The 17,251-nt window shown below is 46.4% G+C and overlaps 1 protein-coding gene across 1 annotated transcript in view; it reads left to right on the forward strand.

Annotated features, from left to right (window-relative positions):
* Positions 1-10,197, forward strand: part of RTN4R (reticulon 4 receptor) — an 88,204-nt gene extending 78,007 nt beyond the window's left edge. Inside the window, exon 2 of the mRNA XM_026106910.2 lies at positions 8,174-10,197. Coding sequence (XP_025962695.1) covers positions 8,174-9,603 — 1,430 coding nt within the window. The 3' untranslated portion in view covers positions 9,604-10,197. The remainder of the gene's footprint in view (positions 1-8,173) is intronic.
* The last annotated feature ends 7,054 nt before the right edge of the window (positions 10,198-17,251 follow it).

Raw genomic sequence — 17,251 nt, forward strand, 5'->3', positions numbered from 1 at the left:
TATTCACACTATTTGCTCCGTTTAGTATCGCCCTTCCATAAACATCTGCTCCTGACCACTGAGGCAGACCAACCCAAACTGGCCTTGTCTGACTCAGTGCAGCCCTTCTCAGGTTCTTGTATTGCAATGAATGGAGTTTTCTCTCTCTCATTTCCTGGCCTCACAGGGAAATACTAGACTATAATAATTGATATTAGTGTTATTATTATAAGGGGATGTAATGACTCCTGCATTTAAATCCCTAGATATTTTCCCTCTAAAGGATTCTTGTGACCTTTTCTTTAAGAATCTTTCACACCTCCGTGGCTTGCAGCAAGCCTTTGAAATTCAGGAAGAGGAAAACCCTCTGGCTAGAGAGAAGGCTCCCCTTCTCCCCCTCCTCCCCGCCTCCTGAAATTGGTATTCAGATTGGCTGAAATATATACTATTAAATATCACCTTTTCCTTTCTCTCCCTGATGTTGCTGGGAGAAATGCTGGCAAACGACCAAAAGAATAACCCATCCCAAATATTCTTAGGCTGAATCAACAATGCTGCCAAAATGTTGGACATGCTAGAGAGCCACTGGCAGGGATAGGGAGCACTGCTGGCTGGGTGCTGCTTTGGCACATGCCCACGAATGGATGGAGCAGTCCTATTTAAGGTTTGTGCTGCACTCAGCTCTTACAATGAATCCTATAGTTCAGCCTTAAGCAGTGCTGAAGAATCAGTATTCAACCCCCTCTGAAAATTTATAAGGAGGGATTCTAAGTATTGTGTGTGATATAACTTGCTTTTGCCTTTTTCCCTTAAAAGTATCCTTGCAATATTTAATCCAAAAATCACATTAAGGCAGTATTATTTAGGTGGAAAAGATGAGCACTCAGAAGTTAGGAAATGGCATATGTACTGCCTCCATCCTCTGCCTGAATGCATTACAGAAATGACCTTTCATTACTGATTGGATATTATATTTTTTCTGCTGAAACTCTGTCTCATTCAGGGTAGAGGGTAGATATACCAGACAGCAGAATTAAGGCTGTACTGGCAAGGGGAATGAAGAGCACTACAGTCGCAAAGGTTAATGGATCTGGGTGCAGTCCCAGAGCATGTGGGACCAGAGACTGTGCCTACAGAAGTTAAGGGTGGGATTCAGGTGCCTAAACAATGCTGTCTTTTGCTATTTATATAACACCTGGCTCTGGCTGCTGCTGCAGAAAAGCATAGGCTCTCCTGGAGAAGCTGTGTCAAATCTCCTAGCATGCTTGGTATCTCAGACCCTCAGGGGAATCTGAAAGAGAATCATCTGGTTATTTTTAAGCAGCTGTGATTCTGCACTAGAACAAGACATAGGTGTCTTGGTGTGATCTGGCAGTCTGAGCTCCAGCAACAGTCTCTGAAGGTTGAGTTGACCCAGGCAGCAAAGCCTGAAGAGCAATTCAATGTCCCTGGGGCAGACAGGTCACTCCAGTGACTGTACTGACTATTCACCTGGAGAGGAGTGCCTGAGGCTTATCCCAACATCCCCACAGAGCTGCAGATATGACACAGGACCTCGAGGAGCCCCATAGTCTTCTGGTGCAGCTGGTCGTGAGGTGGCTACCTCAGGGCACTTGTGTCGTAGTGGACACCTATGTGTGGCCACCTGAATGTAGCCCCTCATCTCTGGTGACTGTAATGAGGACTCAGGCACCCAGTGTGCACCAAGACACTGACTGGCATATTTTAAATATCTGTATTTGACACCATAGCCTGCACTATTGCCTGTTAGGGATAGACGTGCAGTCAGAGACATGCTGCTACCTGACCTCCTCCTGTGGGAGCTGGCCCTTTTCAAGTCCTGTGCAGGGCCAGTTCTGTGGTGTGGCCTGTGTCTGCAGACTTATCTACCAACAGCCACTTTGAGCTGTCCACACATTGTGGCTGGGAGAAGAGATGTGGGCCAGACATATCACCCAGTTGACATGCAGCTGACAGTGTTGATCCACTATAGGTCCATGACCTCAACAAACCCGGCTGAGATCTGTTATGTTAGCACCTGCTCTGGGTCCACTACTCCCTGGAGCTGTAACGACGACTGCTCCTCTCAAGTGTTTGTGTGGCGGCAGAACCATCTCCTCTCCTCTCTTCAATTTCTCCCCCTAAAGCCACTCCAGATGCATTATCACAAAGGTTATGAATCAGCCTGCGCCTCTGTGAGGAAGAGAGAGAAGGCAGCCAAAAGGAGGGAAACTCCAGCCTGGGTGAGACTAGTCCAAACCATTTCTCCTTACTCGTCTCACTTCACCTTCAATTTCAAATGCATAAAAGTGCTGCACCTATTTCAGTGCACACACACACACACACACACACCCCTGCATACACACGCACAGACCCACCTTTGGCCACAGGACAAAGCAGGAGACACTGAAGTTGCTTTGCAGAATGTCTTTCAAAGCCATGTGGTGAATTTCAAACAATATAAGTTCAGGACAGGGAATTAAGCAGCTATAGTGTCTCTATACTATAAACAAAGGCAAAATGCTGTGTGCATCAGCAAAAGGCTTTGTATTGTAAAGTACTCCCTTTATGTCCAGCCAGGAGAGAATTCAAATGATTATTGACCCTCCACTGTAGGAAAGCCGCATTATAATATCTCCAAATCAATAGAGACAAGTGCAGAGCAGCAGAGAAAGGCCACAGCTCTGCATACTGCAGAAAATTGCGTTTTGCTTTGGCCTCTTAAAAAGTTTGCAAAGCATCTATTAGAGGCCCCTGGAGCCTTTTCTTTCTAATTGCCATGTTTGACAATGCAATCGCACAGGGGACTAGCGGAAAGACAGATAATGGACCCACTTTAATTGCTTCCCAGTTCCATGAGTCATAACACTTCTGAGATGGCAAAGGGGAAGTGCAGCAGTTTGTCTGAAGGAGGTTTCTGGCTTTTAAGAAGGCTCTGGAGGAGCAAATACTAAACTCAAAGCCAAAGTCTTGGAGGTACTGGATTTTCTTCTATTTTTTGCTTTTGACTGGAATTATCCAGTAAGGTTTTAATCACATTCTGGAAGGGGTAGGAATGGCTTCTTCTCTAAGAGACAAGCCTGTTAACATCATGTCAAAACCTTTTTGTCAGGGACGGGCAATGGAATTGAGTCCTGCAGGTAGGAAAGTCCAGCTTGTGGTGGAGAAGCTAGTGTCAGTCCCTTGGCAGTGGTTGTGGGAGCACACTGCTTACACAATGCTCAGGATGGGTTTATCTGGCAGTCTAAAGAAAGGGTGCTGTAGCTCCCATTTGTGTTGCTGGGCTTAGCACCTTTTACTGGGAATGGTTCTGACTTCCCTCATCCTCATGACAGAAGTGACTATCTCTTCTACCTATGGCCTCAGGGCGAGGTGTATTTCTGCTGAAAGAGGAAGGAGCCCACAGTCAGAGCTGAATCTAGGGCTCCGGGAGAATGAACGACTGTGTTTGCCTGAGCCAGCCAGGCTGTGGAGTATCTGGACTCTTTTTTCTTGGGTCCTCTGGATATCTGTTTTCATGTGCCCTCAGCCAGGGCTCTGCCCATCTGGTGACCTTTCTACTGAAGGACATCACCCACTGGGACCCCTCAACATCACAGATACTTGGACCCTCTGAAGACAAGCAGGATCCAACTCACACTATTCCTGGCAAGTTGTGCAGCTGTGTGGTCTTCACCTGGCTGCCCTCTGAAGTGCTTCATCCTTCCCCTCAGCTTTGTGCCAAGAGAAACAAACTGCAGAGTGGCATGGGGGGCAACATACAGGCTCTGCACACTGACAGGATTTGGCTGAGCCTACAGATCCCTGGGGAGAGACTGGATTGCCTGGGTGCTGCCTTCACATCAGCCAGACAAGCCTTGGGACACCATAGTTGTGACATGACACAGAAGAGGATAGAAAGGCAGAGGTAATGAATGAGGTAGAGGAACAGGAGGAGGTAGAATGGGAGGACAGAGGAAGATGGAAGGCCTGGTTTGATATCAGGATGCCTGACTGAGGGACTTTTCCTGGTTCCTGTGCCAATCTCTGCAATACAGCACCCAGTTGAGCACTCTGGCTCCTTGTTCTGTCTTACAGACCCAATTCTACATCAGAGCACTTGGTTCAGTGTAATGATACTCCACACCATGCTATGGTGCTTGGCTCAGCATAAAGGGGCTTGGGTCTGTGCTCTGTGTTATGAAATCTGGCCCACAGTAGGGGCCTGTTTCCATGCGATGGACTCCAGCACTGTGGGACGCAGAGCGGTGTTGCAGGGTGCCTAGATTGATCTTGCAGGACTTGTCTCATCTGGAGTAAGGTGGCACCTGAAACTGTGTAGGTATATTCCAGGCAGATGTGTACAAGCTCTGCTGTGCTCTACACCATCCTAAATCTGTACACCTGCATTAATATGACCTGATGTCAGGCTTGGCAACCTTCCTGTCCCAGGGCTTCCGGCTTTGTGCTCATCATTGTGCTAAATTGGGCACTTGACACCTGGTCAGACAGAGTAAGGTTATATTTGCCTGAAATTGGACAGGTAGACATATCCTGCTACAAGGCCTGGAAGCCTCCGACCACTTGGAGGGTACTGCGATCTGGGGCACATCAAGTACAGGGCTCAGTCACTAATTCAGAATCCTGAACATCAATGATGGAGAAGTTCTATGTAGGAGCAAGGGAAGGCCAGGTCCCACTCCCTCTGGTCTCTCTCTCACTCTCCCCCAGGCCCAGCTCAGGGAAAAGGGGGCCACGGCATGACCTTGAATTCCCAAGGCTGTCTGTGGAGTGTGCCTATTCTTGCAGCTACTTCAGGCCCTGCTCTGGCTGGGGACTCTCTGATGACTTCTGGATGCTGAACTCTAGTATGTCTCAGTGAGCACATAGATGAGCTGCATGGAGGGAAACAAACCAAGAAAAAGCTTTGGAAATGATTGACAGTAACTGTCTCTGGTGGAAGGGGCTAATCTGAGCAGCACATGAATACCAGGTCCCTAATTAAGGCACACAGGCTAGCCCTGCCTGTAATTAATTTCCCTGTGTTGCTCCACTGTCAGCTAGCTATCAGCGCCACTGATTCAGAGCTCCCAGAAGCTGCAGAGGCAGCAGCTACAGGAAAAGAAAAGGCATGGTTCAGAGGTGAGCAGGATTTGCCACTTCCCTTCTGTGCCTGTGTGCTGGGAAGAAGCTGTGGCATGCCTCCAACTCTGCACAAATGCTGAGACTGGGGTGGGACCTTGCTGTCTGGCCCTGGCACACTCTGTCCATAGGAAAGAGCTGGCAGTGAACACTCTGGGCATGACAAATCAAGTGATCCAGAGGATGCAGAAGGAGAGATGTACGATTATCAGGAGGTGGTTGTATTCAAGGGGTTGTATTCATATCTATGGCTTGTTCTCTTCTGGTTGCTTTATGTTGTCTTTCTTTCTCCATGTATACATACATTTATTATGCACTTGCCTCCCCTGGCTGGAGCTGGAACAGGAGTATTGACACTGAGACTCCTGTCCCATAGGAATGGTTCTTTGTATTCATTGCGCTGTGAATGTCTCACATATTTATGAGACAGAGGGGATGCATCTGGGTTCAGGTTGGATTTTCCCTGAGTAGGTTGTAGCCTCTGTGGTATTACCAAAACAGCAAGGAACAGCTAGGAAAAGCTCTGGAGTCTGCAGCAGTGTCTGCAGTCTGGGTGCTGTTTTGCTGGAGTGGAAGGTGTTGCACAGCGATATGAATCCCATCACTACAGTGCCATTTTGGCCTATGATCATCTGAATCATGGAACTGGAGAAAGAGGCTCCAGAAAGACATATTTCCTTTTCTACAGTTTTTCATTATTAGTTGGAAGGGAATCATGCTGGTCAGAGAGATGCCAGCATTGTTTTAATTTCCCAGGAGGCTCCTCTTGGTACGACATGTCTCCAGCAGGGGATTTCAGTTGTCTTGTGTTACTTTGCTCCTTACAATGGTACGTGATATGTCAAAACATGACAAGCCAGCCAGAATGTGTCATAATACTGCACTCCACACACAGCCTTCTAGGGACGCACAGCAGCTAATAATATCAGGCTCGAATTATCTCTGCATGCTGAGCCATTATTTTTTCTCCCATGTGTACTCTGATATATAGGAGTCTCTTGTCTATATTGGACTGTTGGATCACCATGGATTTATTAGCTTCACATCATGAATTATTTTGACTAGAATGAACTCAGGCCTAGAATTCCAGTCTTTTATTACAGAAAAGTGGCTTTCCCATCTTGGCTTCTCTGATACCTTTGTTATTGCTTCAGTAAACAGTTTGGTGAAATTTCCATATGATTTACTCCCTTGTTGGGATTTGATGTTGCTACTTAGACTCAGAGAAGATGTGATTTCATTAGCTATGCTATCATCTTTCAGGCTTTTTTGTGAGGTGCAGCCACTATCTCTGGAATTCAGCTGCACAAGAGCTCATCCTCTTGCTGCTGCATCATGCACACATTGGCAAGAAGTGACAGGAGACTCTCTGTTCCCCCGGTTTGTCCAGTTCTGTGTTATTATCTGTTTTTGCCTGACTTTTTGAACCGTGCTGCTTCACATTAAGATGTAATGAAGCATTAAAATGCTTAAATAAGATTTTCAGTTTTTCAAGGAAGACAAAACCTCCCAGAGCAACAAACATGGAAAGCTGTTTGTTTGTCCCTCAGCTAGGATTCCCCTGTTACTGGGAGAAGGTTGTCTCTGCCACAGGTGCTGTGATGAGCTGGGAAGGAGATACACGTCTGACGGGCACATGTACTATTTGTGATACGTGGCATTTCGCAAACAAAGCTTCCCACTGCTACAGTTGTTGCCAGTTCATTTTAGGTCTGGTATGTGGTTCAGAGCAAGCAGTCTAATTATTTGCTGCTAACTGTTGGTAAAGCATTGCTGAAAGTACCTCTGCTCCCCCCTTACCCCTGCTTCCCCAACATAGGTAGGAAACAGCAGGTTTCCCTGCTGATCTCCCAGCTGGAGGTTCACTCTTACGCTCTTTCCCAGGTCTCCTGTCAGAACCTGATGTCAGCTGCATAACCTCTGCCCCTCTTTTCTTATATTCTAAGCCTTTCCCAAATATATCCTGGAGGCCTGATCCAGTGAATCCAAATGCTTCGTTGTTATTTGAGTATCCTTGGCACCTTTTGTGCAATTCTGTGTAGCTGGGCTCCTGGGGAAGCAGGTCGTTACCAGTGAGGAAAATTGTTCCACTCAGGGTCCCTAGTGCCACCAGTGTGCTGCCTCCACTCTAGGCACACAACAAAACTACTTCCACCTTGCAAACCTTGGGGAATCCCTGACTCAAGCTTTGCACATGATTTCCTCCAGCAAGAGCACTTCCCTCTGGGAAACACAAGTTGTTTGCTCCTCTTCCTCAGTGGCTGCATAGACCTCTGAGGGAAGGAGAGAAAGGAAGGGAAACAACAACTTGTGGTATAATGGTGTGAATAATGTTAAAGGAGAAGGAAAGGATACTCTCAGCTCTGAGGCCTCTGTAAGCAGGTGTGACCTGTAACGTATTCTGAGAATCATTTGCAGTTATTTCTTGCAGAAAGACTAGATCAATGCAGCTTGTCCATGGAAAGTCACAAGAGCCACATGTCCATCTTACAGTTTGAATGTGGACTGGGAACACTTGCTTTCTTTGGACAGTTGTTCAGTGATCTTGAAAGCAAGAAGCTGGTGATACTCCTGGAATGAGATGTAGTGTTGCCTAATGCAATGCAAGCTTCCTGCTGTTGCAGGCCTCAGTCATGGCTGGATAGATGCTGGATTGTGCTAAATGTGCCTGTGGTTGTGTGACAGAGACAAACAACCCCCAAGGAGACAGCATATTGCCTTAGAGGTAATCCCTTTGGGACAGGGCTTATGTTAGATCTGTATGCAGGAGCCACAATGCAGATACAGGATGCTCACTTTCATTTGTGATTGAAATCAGAGACCTTCTGAGTATGAAAGGCTGAGGAGGTGCTCAGACTTTCTCACAACAAACGTGTATTATTTTAACTACTGTGTTGTGTGGTAGAACATTTTTAATTCTGCATTTTAATTGTTTGACTCCCCTGGCATGTGTTGTTTGTGGTTAATGGCAATGTACTTAGAGAGGTGAATTTCAGGCTCATCTATCAGTTGCAGAGAAAAGTGCTCTCCCATGACCCTGGCTAATTTACATACTATTTCTGTTGTTCTTTAGGAAGCAAACTGCTGATTTTGGTGCTTTGCTTGAACATCCAGTTAGAAGTGGAGTCTTGCCCTGGGGCGTGTGTATGCTACAGTGAACCGAAGATTACAATAAGTTGTCAGCAGCAAGGACTGACAGCAATCCCCACTGAGATACCCATCCAGAGCCAGCGCATCTTCTTGCACAACAATAAGATAACCCTTGTGAGGTCCACCAGTTTCACCTCCTGTCGCAACATGACAATCCTTTGGATCCACTCCAACAACATCAGCCTCATTGACCCTGGAGCCTTTTATGGGCTGAACAAACTGGAGGAGTTAGATCTCAGTGACAACATGAACCTGAAATCTATCAACCCGATCACTTTCCGGGGTCTTATTCACCTCCACACCTTACACCTGGATCGCTGTGGGCTGCTGGAGCTCTCCACAGGGCTTTTTCGAGGGTTATTCTCCTTGCAATATCTCTACCTTCAGGATAATAATCTACAGAATCTGCTAGATGATACCTTTGTGGATCTTGCAAACCTAACCTACCTGTTTTTGCATGGTAACAAAATTAAGAGCTTGTCAGAGAATGTCTTTCGTGGGCTAATCAACCTAGACCGACTGCTTCTGCACCAGAACAGAGTCAGCCTGGTTCACCGCCGGTCTTTCCATGACCTTGGGAAAGTGATGACCTTGTATCTGTTTAACAACAACCTGACCGTGCTCACTGGCGAAACCATGGCTCCCCTTGTGTCCCTCCAGTATCTACGTTTAAATGGCAACCAGTGGATCTGTGACTGCCAGGCTCGGTCTCTCTGGAATTGGTTTAAACAGTTTAAAGGATCATCTTCAGAACTAGAGTGCCACCTCCCCCCCCACTTGGCAGGGAGAGACCTCAAAAGGCTGCAGAGCACTGACTTGGAAGGATGCATCGACTCCTTCAACCAGATACGAACAAGTGTTTTTAGTACTAAGACCAGGTCCGGTAAACTGCCAACCGGGAACCCCCCTCTCAGTTCCCATGACAGCTCCCCGAAGTGCTGCCAGCCAGAAACAGATAAATCTTTTATTTATGAAGCTAAAGGCAAGGCAGGTCCTTCTTCCCATAGCAGCCGGCCGTCCTCTAATAACCAACTCAAGGATAAGGAGAATATGTCCAAAACCAAGTACATTGAGATGGACCCGTCTAAAAATAGCAGCAACAAGCAGATAAATGATTCCCCTTTTGGGACCTTTCCCAGCATTGTAGACCCTCCATTGACCAAGTTGAAACCCGAATTTCTAGAGCCTGTTGAACCTTCCACAGTCCCAACCAAAAAGAGGCAGGGCTGCTCTAAAAAGAACAAATCAAAGGCCCAGTGCCGCCTCATCCAGCAAGGGAACAGCTCCACGTTACAGCTCAGCCTAAGCCTTTTGATCCCCCCCTTGGTGTGGAGCTTACTGTTATTCTGCTAAAATGAACTCTTTTCCTGGGTTGATGACACTTTAATACTAGACTTTTGCTGACCTCCATAAATGTTGCGAATGAAAGCAAACTGCCATCCACCCTGAGAAAGCTTTGTTACACAAAAGTTAACTGGATGCCTTTATTAAAAAAAAAAAAAAAAAAAAAAAAAGACAAACACCAGGATGTACATAATTTATTTGTCCTGAAACCTGTGAATTATACCTTTGGTCTTCGGAACTGCACTTGTCCACAAAGCAGCTTTTGCTACAGCAGATGGTAAAGAAACATGATTTACTTACAGGAAAAAAATGTAAGAAGTGTTCCAAAAAGAATGTCTAAAATCTGTTTGTAACTTGACATGACACTGAATGATATTGCAGGTTCCCATTTGCAGAGGTAATGAATTTGATGCTGTTTTAATTCTATGTTTATGAATATTGCAGTTTTTCCGTATTCATTCCATGACACCATGTTTACGGGCAGCATTTGTTAAAGAATGCTACCTTCTCCTTCACAAGATTGCAGTATATATAGATATGCATTTTATTTTACTTGTGTACAAGTATACAAAAAATATAAAATAAAGATTTCTTTTTCCTAAATGGTTGTCATCTACAAGGGGTGAAGCACACTAACCAGCTAAAAAGCTGGAAAATTAAAAGCGTGTTCAGTATGCCCTGATCTCAAGGCAGGTCGAGCATTCAATATGACAATAATAAATAAGACATATTCTGCACTGTTATGCAATGTTTAATTGGTGCCAACAAAGAATTTCCTTGCACAAAACATGCTGTGCTAATGTTGCTGCTCCCCTTCCAAAGTGTCCCACACACTTCTCCAACATCATTCATATTTCAAGATGCTCAGAATAGCAGGAAATATTAGCCCAGCCCCTTGGAGCTGAGCAGTCCAGGTCTCAGGTGGAGGACCATTAGTAAACAATACCAAAAGGTCAGACAGGGCAATTTTTCTTCTGATATGCACAGATAGCTAGACTCTTCTCTGTGATTAATGAACCAGAAGGTGCTTCCAGAGTGGAAGAGCACTCAGGCTAGGTTTTATGAAATAGGAAATATCTCCCAGACATGCAGCTCCTGGTCACGCTGCCTGTGCTGGAGGGCCGGTGTCCACCTCTGGCTCTGCTACCAACGCTTCATGTGGTCACTGTGCAAGTGACTCCATCTTCTGTATTACTCCTCATCTTTGACTGTGGGATGCTATGAAAATGAATCCACTGTTGTCTCAGTAGCTCTGTACCAACCAGTGGACCATAAAGTACCTAGCTGGATTGAGTTGTGTATTCCTGATATGGCAGACAGATCCCTTGTGTACTCTATACGTATTCCAGGTTATGGCAGGGTTGTGCAGAGTTTGCCATATGGTTGCTTTTCCTTACAAAACTATAGATTTTTTTCTGTGCTCCTTTCTACAAGACGACTGTTGCAGTATTGAGATCCAGGCACTCAAGACTGGCCTGTCACAGGCAGGTGGCATGTTACATTGTTAGATGCTAAATGGGAAGTATGCTAAATGCATATTCAGAGGTTTACCAGCAAAGAGCAAGAACAATGGCCTGGACGTACTGAGGTGCTGGTACAGGACGAGAGGGCTGTGTGTGAAAGACAGGCTGAGGCTCTCCAAGCTGCCCTGGCACTGTTGGGGTTTGTAGCACTGAGATTTGTGCTCAGCTCTACAGAACAACTACACATGGATGAGTGAGGGACCGTCACAAGTCAGGAGGGAAAGACAGGAGCAGGGTAATGACTTAGTCCCTGCGCTGCTCTAGGATTCAGTGGCCTGACGACACATGAGGAGAGGAGGGTGGCCATGGGAAGGAACAGGGGAGGGTGTGTGGATCATCACATCCCAGAGTGGCTGTGATACTGCATTTTGGCAATCAGTGTGGCAGTATCCAAGACCCACACACAACAACTTCATGGCATGTTGCTGGGTACTTTCAATCCCTGCCACAGCTTGGTTCCACCTATGTGATAGACAGGGAGGGCAATGCCCAAACTGTTGCAGTTGTGACCTTCAAATCCATCACTAGGGTTACTGAAAAGATGTGGCAGAGACCTGTACTGGTGAGAAGCTCACTCTTGGCAATGCTTCCTCTTGAAGCAGGGACTGGTTTGCCAGTACCAGCTCTAACACCGGGCAGGAGATGCTGTATAGCACAGTCCTGAGATCCCAGCAAATCTGACTGCTGCCATTTCAAGTCCATGACCAATACCAGCCCTGATTTCTGCAGAAGAGGCAGGTTTGATTCTGTGCAAATATGCTGTCTTGCCCAACGGAGGAAGCAAGAAGTCTGTGCCCTGTGCTGGGATACCTAAGTGCCTTCCTTCATTAGCTAGACATGGCCTTGACAATCCAGTTGCCTACATGTCCTGCAGTTTGTGTGCACAATCCCCCCCCCCACAAACACACAGGTGAGTGATAAGTATATTACCAGCTGTTTTTTTTGCCATACTTGCTAGGATTTATCCCCTTCCTTCTAGTCCTGAAGGATTTTCTGAGGTCTCATGTGCCTCAGGCAGCCCCTGCCCTCTGCTAATCAGCCAAATCTATCTTTGAGGGTCTTGAGGGATTCAAACCTATTCCTGATGCTGAAGTACAATAATAGAGAGCAGCTCAGCCTAGCTTGGTCATAGGGGCAGCACTTCTCCAAAGCCCATAGAAAAGCTGGGAGACAGGTTACTGGACACTGTGATGAGTTTCTGTAGAGACTCACATTTTGGTCAAAGCCTTAGGGGGCACTGTGTGTCTCACTTGTAGGATAGTTAGTGAGTGTTGGGGTCAAGATGCTTGGATAGATGTCCACAGCTCTACAGGCATGAGCAAACCAGACAAGATGGCACAAGGCTTAGAATAAACCTAAGCAAAAATAGAACAGCTATGTGTTGTGGCATGTCCCCACAGCAATGAAATGGGCCTTGATCAAAACTGAAATCTGGGCTTGACCATGCCCAGATCAGCAGCTCAGGAACTTTGGCTTTGATGCACACTGTGGGTAGACCAAAGGAGACAGGTGGATTACTGTCACTTTTCCTGAATGAACTAAGAGTCATTTTGTGCCAATCTGGTGACACTCTTGCTGTTTTCCAGAGCTTAACTCTGCTGTGCTTTCAGTGGCTCCTAGGACTACATATTGGCCTGAAGCCCAGAAGAATCCTTTGTGCTCATTTCCTAGATTTCCTGCTGTCCAGATGCCAATTTCAGAATTTACAGGCTTTAGAAGGCCACTGTGAATGGCAGATTATTGAAGAAAGTGATACAGTGGACAGCAGGAATACCTGTAGGAGGTTCGAAGAGGCAGAGGGTGAGCTCTATTTTTGGAGAGGGTAGAGAAGGTTTGAGGACTTCAGAGTAGGACAGTTCCTCTTCTTCTTTGTGCTTTGTTGGGGCTAGCACAAGACTTCCAGATGTGCCTAGACCTATTTTACACCCAGATGACACTGTGTTAAATGTCATTTTTCTAGCAGGGTTCAGGGCTATCTCATGATGCACCTTCTCTCTCCTCTTCTTCCCATGCAAATCACAGTCAATTTTCTGCTTAAGTCCTTGATGCTAGCATTGAAACCAAATAAACCAAGCAACCTACCAGCAGCAAGGAGACAGAGGAGCTCCTGGTGTATAAGGAATGCAGTCCAGGCTGTCTTGTGAAGAAAAGGTTCCCCTAACACGATGGCAGGGCTGCACAGCTCAGTGCATAGTGCCTGCTACAGATGGTCACCATGCAGACCCTTGATAATGCAGTGCCCACTACCAAAGATGCAGTAAGAAACCAGGTCTTCAGCAATGGTGAAAGGACTCTGTTTTCACGCCTGCCTCTCTGACAGCATTTGTCCCCACTGATCCACACATGCTTTGCTGCCAGCTCCATGTTCATCCTTCCAATAAGCAAGAACAGTGCACACACAGAAACCCTTTTCCTAAGTTTTAAGGTCCATCTGCAAGCACTGTTGGGTCCTACTCAAGCTCCGAGCTAGCCAAAGAGGAGATTCTCCCTCCCTCTGTCATAGTAACATTTGAAGGGAATGTATCCTCCTCCCCTTCCCCTCCTCCTTCATCTCATCTGCACACAGAGTGCAGGAAAATGGCACTATACCTCTGCTTATGGGTAGGGAAAAGGAATCTCAAAGCACTTGCTTCTAGAGAGTGATTTGTCCCATCTTAAATGAGGTGTCTAACATAGGTGTGCTGAGTTACACTCCAGAGGTTCCCATCACTCTCTACAACATTGACATATTTTATGTAAAAGTTATTTAATTAAACTGGTTTCAAAGGTTTTTTTTTTTCTTTTTCTGGATATCTGTGACGTGCTGAGATCCAAACTTTATACATTAATGCTGTGGCTTTGATGCCATTTCCATCAGCAAGGCATTTTTCATCAAAACCAGGGAGGAAGAAAGAGGTAATGTGGTATGAGAGAAACATCACTAATGGCCTGGTTCACAAGAAATCACAGATATTGGTTGGAAGGGACCTGAGGAAACCTCTATCCAACCTATACACTTCGAAACAAAGAGCCCAAGCGGTTTTAATTTAATCTGTGGTATCCGTAGGACTCCTCACTGTCCCTGTCCAGAGCCCCTCCAAGATCTGAAAAAGTGAACTGGCCAGGTCTGTACATTGAAAGTACTTGCAGGGCTGAGTCTAAACCTCATAAAGAAGCACTTTCCTTAGATATAGCTGCTGCAGCAGGCTTGCTGAAAACACATTGTCAGATGATCCGGAAACACTGGGAGCAGGAGAAGCCTAGCCAAAGCTAGCCATCACCAGCCACTAGGCCTTGACAGCTGTCTGGTCTTTGCCTGCTGCCCGCAGTGGATTGCTTTCCCAACAGTGTTTTAAGTACAGTGTTTATGCTGCATGCAGGGGATCTAGAAGTGCAGTGCCCTGAGATAGACAAGCTCAGGCAGAGCTGGTTGCTCCTCTTGGCTTCAAACTTTTTGAGACTACAGTTGCCTCAAATGAGTTCTTGGTGACTGTTTCACTGAAACCTCTCCCTCCCTCCCCTCTTGTCCAGGACATCACCGGATGTGAAAGGACATGCAGGTTACCTCTCCTGCCCTTCCCTGAGCCAGGGGACTCCCATTTTCATGCTTTGCTGGCATCTGCTTAAACACCTGGGGCTTCTTAATGAAGTTCATCTGGCTTCTGCTTAGCTGCATATTGGTTTTGGAGCCCTTAGAGACCATGTTTCCAAGCTTTCCTCAGAAATCACAAGGGCTAGACATGAAGAGAAGGAATGCAGCTGAAGTCCACCCTTGACCCCTCTGACTCTCAGAACCATCAGAGAAGCACCTCTGGCTCTTGGGCCTGTCAGAGAAACACCAAATCTCACAAGACTCAGGATACTGGTGTGAGAGCAGGCAATGCTGTGCCAGGGACTGGAACATACCTCTAGCAGTAGCCTCTGCAGTCAGCTGGACAAAAGGACAAGTACCTGCTTGTAATCTGGGCTATGGGCTGCAGGCAGATGGCAGGAAATATTGGGCATCTCTGCCCTATTCTCCCCAAGTATAACTGTTAGATCAGAGGGCCAAAGGCCCAACTGTCTGTGACCCTACAGGGCTGACAGCTCCGTAGTTTAGGATCTGCTCCTAAATCTTTCTAGTGAGTGCTGTTTCCTCATCTCTCTGCTCTAAAAGGGAAAAGGTTATCTGAGTTCCTGAACTGTCCTAAAAGAAAACACGATGCATGGAAATAATACAGTGTGGAAAGCACACCAAGTCCAAGCTATGTTTCTGGTTTAGCTCCATATTGTTAAGCAGTTAGAGAGACAAGCTTTTACTGTTCAACCTCCCTCTCAAAGTCAGAAGAGGGCAAAAAAAAAAAAAAAAAAAAAAATCAGAGTCACTGAGAGCTGGGGGTGAAGAGGAGAACAGAGAGGACAGGAAAGAAAGATTTCTTAGGGGTAGCATTGGACCATGATGTCATAGTTGCAGGCAGGAAAATCTGAAGACAGCACAAACTTGAGGTACAACCATGGTGAGGACAAGGAATCTGGGAAATTATGTAGAGACCTTCACTATAAAGCCAAGCGCAGACATTTGAATCTGGCTAGGGGCAGAAGCACTAATTAGAGACCGCCTGGTTTGTGTCATAACTAGGGCACTATGTGGGAAAATGCAGAGGCAGGTGAGACTCATGATGGAATTGCTTCCCAGGGCATCTATAAATAGGGAAAATGGGAACTCACTGAAGGAGAAGCATGATGAAAATAAAGCTATATGCTGCTAAGTGATGAAACACTTCAAATGACCCACCTTCAGTACAGCTTGAGAGGCTAGTTCTAGGTCAGCAGCTACCAAAAAGGCCCAGCTGTCATCAAGCATAAAAACAGAACATCTTTTGGGATGAAATCATAGCTTTTGATAGGCTGCTGTGCTCCACACAGTACTAACACAAGCAAGCTAGCTTGGATGAGTCATGGCTGGACTTCTTTGCAGTGTTTCAGTTGTGGGATCCATCTGCAGTGGTTTACTTGTGTCAGGGCCTATCTGCAGTGGTTTATTTGTGGCCTGGGTCTGATGGCAATGGTTTCTTCATGGCTAAGTTCCTTCATGGTGGTGTGATTGTGGCTGGCTTCCACTTGCATTTGTTGTTCTATGGTTGATTTTGAGCATTATTGTTTGGATTTAAAGTACAAAGGGAAAGACTGCAAAATCCGGCATGGGGAGGGGGTGTTGGTCATTGCCATCTGAGTGGTTAACCAACATTTCACAATAGTAAAGCTGTACCTATTGGCTGGCTATTGTCAGCAAGGTTTAAACTGTCACTTCTGCAACTTACTGCATCTCTCTGCTGCTGCCTGTGCTAAAAGATCCTGCTCTGCTTGTGGTACAAGCTTGTCTAGTGCAGTTTGATCCAATGCCACTAGAGAAAGACCAGGAGCTTCAAGGTGTGGACAGTTGATGTGGGCCAGCCTGTCCCCAGGGCCTGGGTGTCAGGAGTGCAGCAGCATCTCTCACCAGAGCTGCTGTGTGGATCCTTCCTGTGGCCCCCAAAGGGTCAAGGATCCTACTTGCTGTCTGTGAGCAAAAAGGCAAGTTACACACCACTATGTCCGTGTCTTGGAGGAGTGGCACAGCATCTTCCTTTTACAGCTCCCACCACAGACAGTCCCCAAATCCAGATGGAATTGCACCTCCCTGCCTCCCTTCTCTCTGCCCCCCACCCCCGACATCAGCCTCCCTCTCACTGCCTTGGCCTGCTAGAGAAACTCTGCATTTAGACTCTGAGCCTTGAGATAAAGCAGCTCTGGCGGGAAAAATCAGCAATCCCTGCCTGAGTTGCAATTTCAGCACTGTTACTGGCATAATATGTGACCTTGGGTGAGTCATTTAACCTCTTTCCCAGTGCCCATCTGAGTGCAAAAGAGGCTGTCACAATGCTAGGTTGTGGTCTTCATTCACATCCAGGTTTCTCCATCAGCAGAAGGAGGGCGGGATGCTCGACGGCTCCTCACTTTCACTGGAGAAAAGCCCTGGAGCTAGCTGACCAAGGACTCTTATTTAGCAGCCACTTGCTAAATAAGGACAGAGCTGCTCTTTTCCCCCTGGTATTTCCATTCAAACTGCAACAACAGCAGCAGCAGGAGCAGCCGCTCCCATGGAATATTTATAAGTTGTTTGCAGAAATGTCAAG

This window comes from Dromaius novaehollandiae, chromosome 17 (genome assembly GCF_036370855.1).
Source record: "Dromaius novaehollandiae isolate bDroNov1 chromosome 17, bDroNov1.hap1, whole genome shotgun sequence".
NCBI classification, from domain to species: Eukaryota; Metazoa; Chordata; class Aves; order Casuariiformes; family Dromaiidae; genus Dromaius; species Dromaius novaehollandiae.